The 15,025-nt window shown below is 41.9% G+C and overlaps 1 protein-coding gene across 3 annotated transcripts in view; it reads left to right on the top strand.

The window, feature by feature from the left end:
* The window catches only part of LOC124007471 (AMME syndrome candidate gene 1 protein-like), a 33,878-nt gene extending 25,934 nt beyond the window's left edge, over window positions 1-7,944 (top strand). The window contains exons 4-7 of one of the 3 annotated variants that reach the window (XM_046318073.1): window positions 37-127; window positions 259-355; window positions 657-2,349; window positions 2,674-7,944. In XM_046318073.1, the coding sequence (XP_046174029.1) occupies window positions 37-127; window positions 259-355; window positions 657-771 (303 nt within the window). In that variant the 3' untranslated portion in view covers window positions 772-2,349; window positions 2,674-7,944. Of the gene's footprint in view, window positions 1-36; window positions 128-258; window positions 356-656; window positions 2,546-2,673 lie in introns of all 3 variants that reach the window. The other 2 variants (XM_046318074.1, XM_046318072.1) reach the window with 2 other exon arrangements.
* The last annotated feature ends 7,081 nt before the right edge of the window (window positions 7,945-15,025 follow it).

The following is a 15,025-nucleotide window of genomic DNA, read 5'->3' as shown; positions in this document are numbered from 1 at the left end:
CCCTCTGTCTCTGTCTCTCCTTTCTCTGGCCTGTAGGTGGGTGTTCATGGCATTAGGATAGAGTTTTTCAATGAAAAAGGATCAAAGCGTACCGCCACCTACCTACCAGAGGTCGCAAAAGAGCAAGGTAAGTGGAATCGTGTGTCCCATCACCGTTGTATAATGTCTGTATGACTGAAGGTCTTGGTTCTAAAGAGAAGTGGGATTCGAGGGGACATAAAGGGGGATATTCAAGGGGCTATAACCTTCTCTGTGCAGGATGGGACCACATTCAGACCATAGATTCCTTACTACGAAAGGGAGGCTACAAAGCTCCCATCACAAATGACTTCAGGAAGACCATTAAGTTGACCAGGTAAGAGAGGCTGCTCTCCTTTCACACCGGTTGCTGTCTTCCACTGCTGCTGGCCTTGGTTCTGCCTTCAGTGTAGATGATGAAAGTGTTACTTACTGCTGGGAATATGTGACTGGTGCATCATTACTGTAGGGGACCCTCCCAAAGCGCTCGGTGGTCCTGTTTGCCACAGTACAGACAGAAATCAGTGAAGAAGTACTGCTGGATCCATAGAGCATTTAGGGTGTAGAGATTCTAAGTGCCACTGCCAGGTAAGTTTGGGTAACTGTTCCTTCTCTAACTTCCCTCTCCTCTTGTTTAGGTACCGTAGCGAGAAGATGACAATGAGCTATGCTGAGTACATTGCCCACCGCCAGCACCATCACTACCAGAATGGCACCGGGCACCCTCTACCCCCATACAACCATTATTCCTGACAGCGAGCCGCATGACCAATCACTGGACCTCTCTGCGGACCTTTTCCCAGGAGAGCCCGCCCCCTCCTGGTCTAGTTATCTCTACTACTGTACCATTTTATGATGATAGTTTCCGTTGCCATGCTGACGCTCTCCCAGACGTTGACGTGGCAACGGGTGGCAAAATGAGCATCAATTGATAATGATGAGAAAAAACAAAAATCTTTTATTTTTATCCTCCTATTGATTTAGTTTTTGCAGCATATATATCAATATAACCCCTTTAGTTTTTATTTTTGTTCACAAATACTCAATTTTCCTAAATGTATTATTTTCAAACAATCCTAATCAGGCTTTTGATTCTGTGGATGGAAGCAAGTCATATATATGGTGAATTCGTAATGCATAAAGGTATAGGCTCATATTTTGTGTAGGCTTAGCTACAGTGTCCCATCTATTAGGGAAATGTTTTTCTTTGTCTGTTGAATCCTTTCTTAGTAGCCAGCTTGGCATTATGTGTGTCATGTGGCAAGCCAACAGCCGTTCTGGAAGACTCAATCTTTTCCTCAATTTTGCGATTCTTCTCAAGGAATGGACTTAGGTTGGTTTGGCCTTTGTAACTCGTTGTAGTGCTGTAGATTGTAGGGTTGTGATGGCACGCCACTAGTATTTGCTGGTCTTTTTTATTACATTACCCCACACGTGTTTGCTTTGATGTGTGTGGTTAGAAGTTTGTTGTTAAGTTCACATTCCGACAGGAGATTGAAAGCGCTATATTAAATCATGAATAGGATCATGACAAAATATTTGACAGAGATGTTCATTTCCACCCCTGAGTGTTCATAGTGTTTTGTAATGAAACCTGCAAAACTTGAATTGAATTTGTACGGCTCCAGATCAGATATTTTCACCCGCTCTTCTTTCCAACTTGAGAAACGTATGGAGGAAGCCATTTTAGCTGCATTAAAGGAGGTTGTCTCTGTCCCTTGTCTCTGTGAAGCAGGCCGCTAGTGAAAGTGATCCACGGGGCTGGAGGTTGTGATAGGGTTGGCTGGAGGTTGTGATAGGGTTGGAGAGTTGACTGGAGGTTGTGTTAGGGTTGGAGAGTTGACTGGAGGTTGTGATAGGGTTGGAGAGTTGGCTGGAGGTTGTGATAGGGTTGGAGAGTTGGCTGGAGGTTGTGATAGGGTTGGAGAGTTGGCTGGAGGTTGTGATAGGGTTGGAGAGTTGGCTGGAGGTTGTGATAGGGTTGGAGAGTTGGCTGGAGGTTGTGATAGGGTTGGAGAGTTGGCTGGAGGTTGTGATAGGGTTGGAGAGTTGGCTGCAGAGCTGGAGGTTGTGATAGGGTTGGAGAGTTGGCTGCAGAGCTGGAGGTTGTGATAGGGTTGGAGAGTTGGCTGGAGGTTGTGATAGGGTTGGAGAGTTGTCTGGAGGTTGTGATAGGGTTGGAGAGTTGGCTGGAGGTTGTGATAGGGTTGGAGAGTTGGCTGGAGGTTGTGATAGGGTTGGAGAGTAGGCTGGAGGTTGTGATAGGGTTGGAGAGTTGGCTGCAGAGCTGGAGGTTGTGATAGGGTTGGATAGTTGGCTGCAGAGCTGGAGGTTGTGATAGGGTTGGAGAGTAGGCTGGAGGTTGTGATAGGGTTGGAGAGTAGGCTGGAGGTTGTGATAGGGTTGGAGAGTAGGCTGGAGGTTGTGATAGGGTTGGAGAGTTGGCTGCAGAGCTGGAGGTTGTGATAGGGTTGGATAGTTGGCTGCAGAGCTGGAGGTTGTGATAGGGTTGGAGAGTTGGCTGGAGGTTGTGATAGGGTTGGAGAGTTGGCTGGAGGTTGTGATAGGGTTGGAGTTGGCTGCAGAGTTGACTGCAGAGCTGGAGGTTGGTTGTGATGCAGAGCTGGGTTGTGATAGTTGGCTGCAGAGCTGGAGGTTGTGATAGGGTTGGAGAGTTGGCTGGAGGTTGTGTTAGGGTTGGAGAGTTGGCTGGAGGTTGTGATAGGGTTGGAGAGTTGGCTGGAGGTTGTGATAGGGTTGGAGAGTTGGCTGCAGAGCTGGAGGTTGTGATAGGGTTGGAGAGTTGGCTGGAGGTTGTGATAGGGTTGGAGAGTTGGCTGGAGGTTGTGATAGGGTTGGAGAGTTGACTGCAGAGCGCATTGTCCTCTCATTCATTGTTCTCTGAGAAAAATACCTTCATCCTGTTATTTCATGCTAGTTGGTTTGAGAGGAAAAAACAATGAGGGAGACTTGAGTCTAGTGACAGGGATATGCTAAAACTACTTAAAGCCATATTCTGTTTTTAATGCATGTGGTTGTTTTGTAGGCTTAAGATGTTTGCCCCCCCCGCTCTTCTTTGTAACCTCTGTGTTTACTTCCTCCAAGAGTTTACTTTATTCTGGTGGCTTTGGTCCCAAAAGTTGGGTTTCCTCTCAAAGTTTGTGTTTTGGTCCTGGCTAGGAATCTGGGCCTATGAGACATTATCTGGACTTACTCAGTTAGTATGGGTTAGCATCAGGGGTGCATTTATTCGTCAGAGTCTGTTGCAAAAAGTTTTGCAATGAAACCTGTTTACTGTTTGGTTCCTAGAGTAAACCGGCTAAATGGAACAAAACGGAGAGGACTACCTGAATTTGTACAATAGAAACTAATTTTCATTGATATAAGTTTTACATTTGCAACGGAATCCGACTGATGAATACACTCCAGCGTTTGAACTCCTTTGTGCTGTTTGTTAAGAGTCCTCATCACTTCTGCTGCTTTTATACCATTTTAACTGAAGCTTGTGGCCACAATGACAAATAATGAAACTTGATGTAGGCCTAATCAATGTTTTACATCCACATTTGACATTACATGCTTGATGACTGACGGTTGCCATAGTTGTGCACTTTCATGTGCTCTCGTCAAAACGCTATGAGATCTTGTGGAGGCTTCTGGAGATGGCATCTAGCTAGTCAAAACGCTATGAGATCTTGTGGAGGCTTCTGGAGATAGCATCTAGCTAGTCAAAATGCTATGAGATCTTGTGGAGGCTTCTGGAGATGGCATCTAGCTAGTCAAAACGCTATGAGATCTTGTGGAGGCTTCTGGAGATGGCATCTAGCTAGTCAAAACGCTATGAGATCTTGTGGAGGCTTCTGGAGATGGCATCTAGCTAGTCAAAACGCTATGAGATCTTGTGGAGGCTTCTGGAGATGGCATCTAGCTAGTCAAAACGCTATGAGATCTTGTGGAGGCTTCTGGAGATGGCATCTAGCTAGTCAAAACGCTATGAGATCTTGTGGAGGCTTCTGGAGATAGCATCTAGCTAGTCAAAACGCTATGAGATCTTGTGGAGGCTTCTGGAGATGGCATCAAGCTAGTCAAAACGCTATGAGATCTTGTGGAGGCTTCTGGAGATAGCATCTAGCTAGTCAAAACGCTATGAGATCTTGTGGAGGCTTCTGGAGATGGCATCTAGCTAGTCAAAACGCTATGAGATCTTGTGGAGGCTTCTGGAGATAGCATCTAGCTAACCTTAAACCCTTGGCACTGGTCATCGTCGGTTGATTTGTTCAAATCCGTTATTTCCTCATGACATGCTGCTGTTTGTTGAGGTGCTTGCCGTATTCAGGACCAGTCGCTCCCCGTCTCTGTGCCACTAGAAACCATGCATGGGTTGTTGGTCTGTCTTGTCAGCTGTTTCCCAGGAAACTGGGAAAGGGTGGTCAAGCTGCATTCAGTCAAACCCTACATAAAGAACCAGGGATTTCAAGCAACTAGTTAGTCCATGTCCTCTTCAAGTGTTCCTTTTAATCAGTCACATCCGTGACCAGTAGTTGGTATGTTTTAGCAAGTGTAGTTAATGGATTAGCTAATGATCTCTGTGTCGTGTACAGGTTTGAGAGGTGCTTGTACAACAACAAAAAAGAACAAACATATTTTACAAAACATCTTTTACCAACTGACAGTAGGGTTAATCCTTTTTATTTTATTTTTAAATGCAAAATGTTAAGGGCTTTGGCACTCCATCCACAGTAACCCGAAATGACCCATATTTCAGTTGTGTTGATTTCATAAATTATGGACCAGTAAAATGGTGCCCTGAGTGTTCCTCTGTTCTGTACTGTCTAACACTGACCTCAACCTACAGGGCAGTGAAGGGCCTTAAAACCCTGATTCACCCATTCACCTTCAGATAGACACATTGTAGCGGGAGGCAGATGGGAACCTTTCTTCTAATCATACCTGGACATTAGAAACCCCAGCTTACTTCATTAATCTAGCCTATTGTAGAAGGGGTTTGTCCACAGACATGCTTGGTTTAGATGTTATTGTGGTAAGGGCCTATCCTGTTCTCTGTGCTTCCCTGCTCAGATATTGGATGGCATTTCCTTTATATTATCCTCTTGTGGTCAGGGAAATGCTGCTCAACAACATTGACAAGACAAAGGAGGCCTACTTAAAGAGATCTATTGGCCTAGTAGTTTGTCACAAAAACAGTTTTCAGAGAACTGTGGGACAAGCTTTCCCTGTTGTTGAACAATCGGGTAACCATTTTCTGGTCCATTCAATACAGCACAACTTGAATATTTTTCTGCTGCAAAATCAAGTCCACCATTCTCTTTTACATACTTACCGATATATGTATACACAAATGCAGTCCATTCTGTTGCATGTGTGTGTATAAAACATACAGTATGGTTTAATCCCTGACATCGAAGGATTAGAGACTTGTATAAATCATCAAAAATAAATAAAATGGTGCTATTGGACCTCATGTTGGGGCGGTCGCAGGTTTCGTGACTGGTCATGCGGACTCATCGATCATATTCGACTTATTATCCTTGATATATGCAGATCTGTTCAACAGGTGTTTTTTTCCTACCAGTGTAAGTCAACACCCTGCAGGTTTGAAAGGACAAGAAGTCACTACTAATCCCCCTCCCCCCAACTCCCTGCCTCATGGCCTGGGGGTTAAAGGTATAGTCTGTCGTTCAGTAGATCGTGGCATCAGAAGGGGACATTCGCTCCTGGGCTGGGACATTAAAGAGTTGGAGTAAAAGGGGTCTATCGCCCCTCCTCTCCAGTCTCCCATCGTAGGCCCCTTTCCCTGTCCAGCCCACGATTGGATGTTCCTCTTAGAAGCACACCCATAACACTTCATGTTTTACTCTTTTTAAATCGTGAGTTTTTATAGCTGTCCTGTATCATTTACTCATCCGTGGAGTTGATTATCAGCTTAAAGGTCATCTGACAGAAGGTTCTCACTCAACTCTGGCTCTTACAAACTCCCTCAAAGGAAGTCGTGCTTCTCATGTAATATTGTCATTCATGTAGCCCTCTATAACAGTGGTTTCTTTAAGCTGGACATGAGTGTGGGTTTAGTTGGCAGGTTTTAGTGAGCCAGATGAGTGATTGCTGATATCATCAGGATGCTCACATAATTATTGTATTTGACTTGGACAATTCGTTGCCATTCATGAATCACTCTTCCGTATGACCGCAAGTGTATCATGTAACGTAATTTTAACATGGAAATGACTGAACGTAAAGGTTCATGAATATCAATAAATCTCAGTCAAATGTGATGTGATTTTCCTGGTGTCCTTCAAAAGATTATTCTGACTGCTAATTTGCAGCTAGTTTAAACACACCTCTGCCCATGGACGAGTGACAATTGTTCATACTGACACAACTGGGATAACGTGTAAAGACAATGTCATTTGGTTCCATTGCCCGGTTTAGCCCCTGCATTCCTTGTATGTGTACCGGTATGCATATATTTTTGTGGAATACTTAAGCTCCTATTACCTTTGTATGTTCAACCGAACCAAAGATGCCTCTGCCCCATAGAGATGTATAGAGATCATAACATGGAAGTAACCTGTTTTTGCATGGACATTTAGGGCTTCCTCCATTTTAAAATGGTCAACTGGGTGAAGATTCCTATGGTTTGGGAGTGATCGACCAATGAGCAGAGCATTGTTTTCTTCTTCAAATTAGTTTGTAATTGGCTTTAAGCTATATGACTGCCATTTAACGGCCACAATAAATTTAACACAATTTGGTTCAAGACTCCATCACTGCAGGTGGTAGTAAGTCACCAATGTTAGCTTTACACTTTTTTCAAACATCAAAAGAAGAAAAAAATGGACTACTTTAAAATGGAGAAAGCTTCAATGGCACTGTGCGTGCTGTCACAGACGCCATAATGGCATAGATACAACGTAGCGATTTCTATACATCTCTATGTTCTGGCCAAGTCCAAATGCTGCTCTTCAGGCCTGGCTTCCTGTCCTTCCAAAAAACACCCCTGCAAGAGACAAAATGTTATTTTCTCCCGTCTGTTTCAGATTTTTTTATCTGTTTTTTGTACGATTTCTAACTTGTCTTTTGATTTCTTTAGCAACCTCTTATTCAATGAATTTCATTGATTATGTCTGAAGCCTTACCCGGCATCAAGGACAGTGAAATTACTTGGTTGCACACAGTTTTTTTTATTTTGTTGTCGTCACTTGTATTTTAATTATTTTAATTTTTTAAACAAAAGAAAACCCCATAGCGTGCCTCCTAGATGTATGAGTTTCTGTGTTTCTTTCCTAAAGACCAGCAGTTATACTTTATATAAAAGATGAGTTTCTCCTTATTTTTTACGCCGTTAAAGATGAAAAAAGACCTCTTTTCTTTACTCTGGACCCAGTAGCTGCACTGGTATACAATCGCACTAATAGATAAACAAAAAAAATACAAATAAATGAATCGATAATAAATTAAATAAGAACTACAATACACTTGTGTTTGGAACTTTTATAAGATTTACTAAAGTAAAATAAATTACTGTTTTTGTACATCAAAATCTATTATTTTCCCCAAAACTATTTTGGATCTAGTTTCTAAATGATTTGAGTTGTTTTCTATGTTCTGAAAATGTGTCGCTGTGCAGAGCAACTGTCTCTGCCGTGGTGGCATGACGGGGCGCGGGGTTGCCTGGTGTAAACCCCTCACACCCACCTTTTATTTCTTGTACTTTTCATTTTTGGTTCTGTCTCTTTCTCTGCTTTAGTAACTTAAATGTTGATGGAATAATATGAACTGGGGGGGAAAAAGACTCCTTTAGAGCTAGAGTCTCCTTCCTCTCCCATTGAATTGCTGTTAGTGTGATGAGACTTGAAATGGGCATTTATGATAGTATGGCTCCAAAAAAATACAGAAAATGAAAAATGTTTTTAAAAAATGTGTGGGGAGGGAGAAAATCTTATATATAGATGGGTTATCAGTGGGTATGTGAGCAATGGCTGTGGATATGATCATGTAGTTTTAAACATTGTTATTACCTTTTAAATTCATTTAGCCAATAAAAATGAATAAAACCACGTGAAAAGATAAATGTGTGTGTGTGTGAGTTGTGTAATGGGTGTTTTTCCATGTTAAACGACTGATATATTTGGTTGTATGCTTGGAGAGTTGGAGCCTGATTGCATGTCATACAAAACACACTAGGTTATATTTATAGCTTGGATAACAAGTCCATACTAATGGGAAGGAAATCATGTAGGTGCTATACATTAGTGGTGTTAGAGGTGTTTGCCTGGAAGGACTGTAAAAGAGCTATATAACCTACACCTGTAGTGATGCGTGGGTAAAATCGTAGGAAGCCATTTTACAACCAATGTGCTGTGATAATTACTTTGTTTGCTTTATAACCTGTTAGTTCATATAAGCCACAGTGGCAGAATAAATCAAAATCACACATTTGTTTCATTGCAAAACCGGAGAGCAACATCTGTCCGATGAAGTCCACTAAACATATTTCATGTAACAAACAGTTAATGATATTCAGCATGGTCAAGCAAGGTAATGTTTCCAACATTTCCGGACTACTATTGATTTAGAACCAGTTACCGCAAGTCACAAAGAAAACGGGAGCTGCCTCAACTATTCCAGCACGATTTCAACTTCAACATTATCTAATCACCTCCACTTAGTCTAATGCAGTGACAACTAAAAGATACCAAAAACGATTTTGTCAAATTTAACTTAAGCTAAATGTGATGTGGCTGAGCTCACTCAGTTTAACTCAATGCTGATTGGCTTGTATTATTGAATTTTTCATCAAGGGAGGCCAAATGCTCACTGACATCCCATCCCGGGCAGCAATAATGTCCTACTCTTTTTGACCTGACTGCATCATATACAGTTGAAGTGGGAAGTCTACATACACTTAGGTTGGAGTCATTACAACTCGTTCTTCAACCACTCCACAAATGTCTTGTTGACAAACTATAGTTTTGGCAAGTCGGTTAGGACATCTACTTTGTGCATGACACAAGTCATTTTTCCAACAATTGTTGAGAGATTATTTCACTGATTACTGTATCACAATTCCAGTAGGTCAGAAGTTTACATACACTAAGTTGACTGTGCCTTTAAACAGCTTGGAAAATTCCAGAAAATGATGTCATGGCTTTAGAAGCTTCTGATAGGCTAATTGACATAATTTGAGTCAATTGGAGGTGTACCTTCAAACTCAGTGCCTCTGCTTGACATCATGGGAAAATCAAAAGAAATCAGCCAAGACCTCAGAAAAATAATTATAGACCTCCACAAGTCTGGTTCATCCTTGAGCAATTTCCAAATACCTGAAGGTACCACGTTCATCTGTACAAACAAGAGTACGCAAGTATAAACACCATGGGACCACACAGCCGTCATACCGAACAGGAAGGAGATGCGTTCCATCTCCTAGAGATGAACGTACTTTGGTGCGAAAGGTGCAAATCAATCCCAGAGCAACAGCAAAGGACCTTGTGAAGATGATGGAGGAAACAAGTACAAAATTATCTATATCCACAGTAAAATGAGTCCTATATCGACATAACTTGAAAGGCCGCTCAGCAAGGAAGAAGCCACTGCTCCAAAACCGCCATAAAAAAGCCAGACTACGGTTTGCAACTGCACATGGGGACAAAGATCGTACTTTCTGGAGAAATGTCTTCTGACCTGATGAAACAAAAATAGAACTGTTTGGCCATAATGACCATCATTATGTTTCAAGGAAAAAGGGGGATGCTTGCAAGCCGAAGAACACCATTCCAACCGTGAATCACATCATCATGTTGTGGGGCTGCTTTGCTGCAGGACGGACTGGTGAACTCCACAAAATAGATGGCATCATGAGGCAGGAAAATTCTGTGGATATATTGAAGCAACATCTCAAGACATCATCAGTCAGGAAGTTAAAGCTAGGTCGCGAATGGGTCTTGACCCCAAGCATACTTCCAAAGTTGTGGCAAAATGGTTTAAGGACAACAAAGTCAAGGTATTGGAGTGGCCATCACAAAGCCCTGACCTCAACACTATAGAAAATGTGTGGGCAGCACTGAAAAAGCGTGTTCGAGCAAGGAAAAACTGAGTTTAAATGTATTTGGCTAAGGTGTATGTAAACTTCTGACCTGTAGATACGCTACACATACTAGTTCATTCGCTCTGATGTTTTCTCCAGTGAGATACACTTCCTTCAATTCCCAAGAGGCTGAATATATGCAACACAGAGAAACAAAAAATACAAAATAATGTATGTAGTATAAATTTAAAAAACGGGGGGTGGGGCATTTTTTAGGGAAGCCTGGCGTCCAAAAATACATGCCACTAATCTACACACTACACAAATATAAACACAAGATTTTACTGAGTTACAGTTCATAAAGGAAATCAGTCAATTGAAATAAATAAATTAGGCCTTCATCTATGGATTTCACATGACTGGGAATACAGATATGCATCAGTTGGTCTCTGAGGTAGGGGCGTGGACCAGAAAACCAGTCAGTGTCTGGTGTGATCTCATGCAGCACGACATAGCCTAATCATTTGACCAGGCTGTTGATTGTGGCCTGTGGAATATTGTCCCAACCCTTTACAGTGGCTGTGTGAAGAACCCAGTCATACACGTCAATCTAGAGCATCCCATACATGCTCAATGGGTGACATGTCTGGTGAGTATGCAGGCAATGCAAGACGTGGGACATTTTCAGCTTCCAGGAATTGTGTACAGACCCCTTGTGAAACGGTACAGTGCATCATCGTGCTGAAATATGAGGTGATGGCGGTGGATGAATGGCATGACAATGGGCCTCAGAATCTTGTCAAGGCAACTCCGTGCATTCAAATTCCCATCGATAAAATACAATTGTGTTCATTGTCCGCAGCTTATGCCTGCCCATATCATAACCTCACCACAGGGCACTGTTTACTACATTGACATCAGTAAACAGCTCGCCCACACGACGCCATCTGCCCAGTACAGTTGATATCGGGATTCATCCATGAAGAGCACACTTCTTCAGAGTGCCTGTGGTCATCGAAGGTGAGCATTTACCCACTGAAGTCAGTTACAACCCTGGTGAGGACAGCGAGCACACAGAGACTGTTTCTGACAGTTTGTGGAGAAATTCTTCAGTTGTGCAAACCCACAGTTTCATCAGCTGTCCGGGTGACTGGTCTCAGATGATCCTGCAGGTGAAGAAGCCGGATGTGGAGGTCCTGGGCTGGCGTTGCATGTGGTCTGCGGTCATGAGTCCGGTTGGATGTACTGCCAAATTCTCTAAAACAACGTAGGAGGCGGTGGTAGAGAAATTAACATTCAATTCTCTGGCAAATGCTCTGGGGGACTTTCCTGCAGTCAGCATGCCATTTGGACACTCCCTCAAACCTTCAGACATCTGTGGCATTGTGTTGTGTGACAAAACAGCACATTTTAATGGCCTTTTATTGACCCCAGCACAAGGTGCACCTGGGTAATGATCATGCCATTTAATCAGCTTCTTGACATGCCACACCTGTCAGGTGGATAGATTGTCTTGTCCAAGGAAAAATGCTCACCCACCCTGATGTAAACACATTTGTGCACCAAATGAAATAAGCTTTTTGTGAGTATGGAACATTTCTGGGATCTTATTTCAGCTCATGAAACATGGGACCAACACTTCACATGTTGCATTTATATTTTTGTTCAGTGTATTATTAGTACCTGAGGTATTCACTGAGAAAATATGATTAAAGGGCAAAAATCACTTTTATTGTCAATAAATACAACAGTGCACATTCACCCAGAAAAAAGTGTACAAAAGTAAACCATATCACTTTTTTAAATTTACATGTGTACTTGTTAAGTAACACAAATATCCCTCATTACAAAATGGGAGCGATCCAATGATCGAAGTGAATAGGAAATGCAAATGCTACTTAAAACCTCTTCAATGGGCTGTAATACTTCCCTTATAACAGGGGTTCCCAGTTACTGTCCCAACGTAGAGCTATGCAGGTTATCAATAAACAGATGCACTAGGTGATCATGTATATAGAACATATACATTGGGCTACATGTTATGGAGTGAAATTGGGATGACCCACATCAAGAACTACCAAACTCCAGGAGTCTTTCCCATTGTGTGCATAGGCGCCTGAGCAATGGGGGAAATGGAGCAGCTACAACCCCACTTTCAGAATAGAGGTGCAAACATCGGTTTTAAACCCCCACTTTGTTTTACCAGAAAATGATCATCTATTGGATCATTTTAAATGATTAGTAATGTTTGTATTAAAATGTATATGTCCATTTGAAAAATAATCAGAAGGCCTAATATTACATGCTTACATCTGTGAAATATTCCCCAAGCTGTTTACAGGCATTTAACACCATTCTGCATTTTTGTCTTCTATTTTCCCCAACTTCAAATCAATGAAATCACATTTGTTACTTAATGAAAAAAATGGAACAAAGTAACAGTTGTGGCTGAGCCCCATATGCCCCACGGCACAATGGCCGCTTCACGGTTATAATGTAGCCAAGTGGTGTCTGTATGCGACTGTGTTCTAAATAAAAAAGCAGAGGGTATTTGGATCTCCATTAAACAGCTCTGCTTGTGGACCCGGCTCCACGAGGGGGCAAAAGGGGGCTTAGCCCCCTCAGTTAAAACGTGTGCCACTTCAGTTTTACGTCTCTATATAAAAACAGCAAAAAAATTCAAATTATCGAGTGACAGGTTGGCGCAAAATCAGTATCTGCGCACCTCAGAGTGTGTGTGTGTGTGTGTGTATATGTGTAGGGGGGCTATGGAAAGCTACTGGGCGGTTACGTATGACTCCTTTGGGTTTGGTTTCCATAAAAAGCGTGGGGAAAATTCTGCTCATCTGTGGTAGGCTACGTGAATAATGTGATACGCCTCTGCCTGTAATAGGCTCGTTTGATTTGGATTTATAAGGGCAGGTCAAGTTCAGTTAAATCCCAACCACTACAGAGTTTAGTTAGCTTCTTAGCTAGCTGTAAAGGGTGTTAGTGTTATTAGCCTATTTTGCTCTAACCAGCTAATCTGCCACGATCAGAAACTAAACTGCCGCCAAGCCCAGCAGCGATGATGCCGCCGAGCTCCAGCTAGCTCAGCGTGAAGAGCCTACTCTCTCTTCCACAAGTGCCACAAGCATAATGTCTCCACAGACCCCTCCACCTGTTCCTGATGATCTTGGAACAAAGAAGCCAGCCCAGGTTAGCAAAGAATTCTCCCCTAGCTGCAGGTTTTCTGGGCCTTATTCCAAGTATTCTAACTGGAAGCATGCTATTGATAGAATAAAAGGATTCGCTAGGAACGCAAAAAGCATTTGAAATGCACTGCGGAAAGAAAACAAAGTTTTAAGTGCTATGGGAACTGAGGTGTCAACACTTGTTAATGATAGGCAACTGGCACAAACTCCTTTTCCACTTTGACAAATGTGTTTAGTCAGCAGACGAAGCATGCTACACCCAAGGAAAGCTCAACTAATCCAACTGGCATTTGTGTGGGATCTTACAAGAAGATTTCAGGGAGAATGGAATGATTGATTACTCAGGAAGTTCCACAGAGCATCAAAGGCTGCAACTCTTCTGAAAAGGTAAGAAACAATCTAGCTGGTTGGGTTTTATAATCTTGGTAGTATAGCCAGTGACATCCTTTTCAGCAACAACCTAGAGTATGAATGGCAATTATATTTTCATTGCCAAAAAGGGCTTGCTTAGTGTGTAGGGCGCTGTACATGGTGCTGATAGAGCACTCAATGGTCTCGGCCTTTGAACTTTTACGTTTATTGTGACAAGCAGAATTCATTCTAATTCTAATGGAAGGACCCAAATGACAGCTACATATCGATACATTTCATCATAGAAATAGAACGTAGTCTTTCTTGGCAGCCTATTGGTTTCCATGTTCTTAAAATGGAACTGAAATGGAAACGTATTTATGGTAGGCCGGCATTGCTTAATTGATTACAGGGGGAGGACCAGGGTTGGAGAGCCCTGCTGTAGGATGTGCTTATTTGCATTCTCCTTTCGTTTACTGTTAATGTAACTAGCCTAGATTCTGTCATGCCTTTATCAATCCGCTTTTGTTTATAGGCCTATAGTAGACCTAACTCTTTTGTTTATAGGCCTATAGTAGACCCAACTCTTTTGTTTATAGGCCTATAGTAGACCCAACTCTTTTGTTTATAGGCCTATAGTAGACCTAACTCTTTTGTTTATAGGCCTATAGTAGACCTAACTCTTTTGTTTATAGGCCTATAGTAGACCTAACTCTTTTGTTTATAGGCCTAGTAGTACCTAACTCTTTTGTTTATAGGCCTAACTCTTTTGTTTATAGGCCTATAGTAGACCTTTTGTTTAACTATAGTAGACCTTTTGTTTATAGGCCTATAGTAGACCTAACTCTTTTGTTTATAGGCCTATAGTAGACCTAACTCTTTTGTTTATAGGCCTATAGTAGACCTAACTCTTTTGTTTATAGGCCTATAGTAGACCTAACTAGACCTAACTTTTGTTTATAGGCCTTTTGTTTATAGTAGACCTAACTCTTTTGTTTATAGGCCTATAGTAGACCTAACTCTTTTGTTTATAGGCCTATAGTAGACCTAACTCTTTTGTTTATAGGCCTATAGTAGACCTTTTTGTTTAACTCTTTTGTTTATAGGCCTATAGTAGACCTAACTCTTTTGTTTATAGGCCTATAGTAGACCTAACTCTTTTGTTTATAGGCCTATAGTAGACCTAACTCTTTTGTTTATAGGCCTATAGTAGACCTAACTCTTTTGTTTATAGGCCTATAGTAGACCTAACTCTTTTGTTTATAGGCCTATAGTAGACCTAACTCTTTTGTTTATAGGCCTATAGTAGACCTAACTCTTTTGTTTATAGGCCTATAGTAGACCTAACTCTTTTGTTTATAGGCCTATAGTAGACCTAACTCTTTTGTTTATAGGCCTATAGTAGACCTAACTC

This window comes from Oncorhynchus gorbuscha, linkage group LG20 (assembly GCF_021184085.1).
Source record: "Oncorhynchus gorbuscha isolate QuinsamMale2020 ecotype Even-year linkage group LG20, OgorEven_v1.0, whole genome shotgun sequence".
NCBI classification, from domain to species: domain Eukaryota; kingdom Metazoa; phylum Chordata; class Actinopteri; order Salmoniformes; family Salmonidae; genus Oncorhynchus; species Oncorhynchus gorbuscha.
Note: the sequence above shows the minus strand (reverse complement) of the source record. Positions and strands in the feature narration are given on the sequence as shown.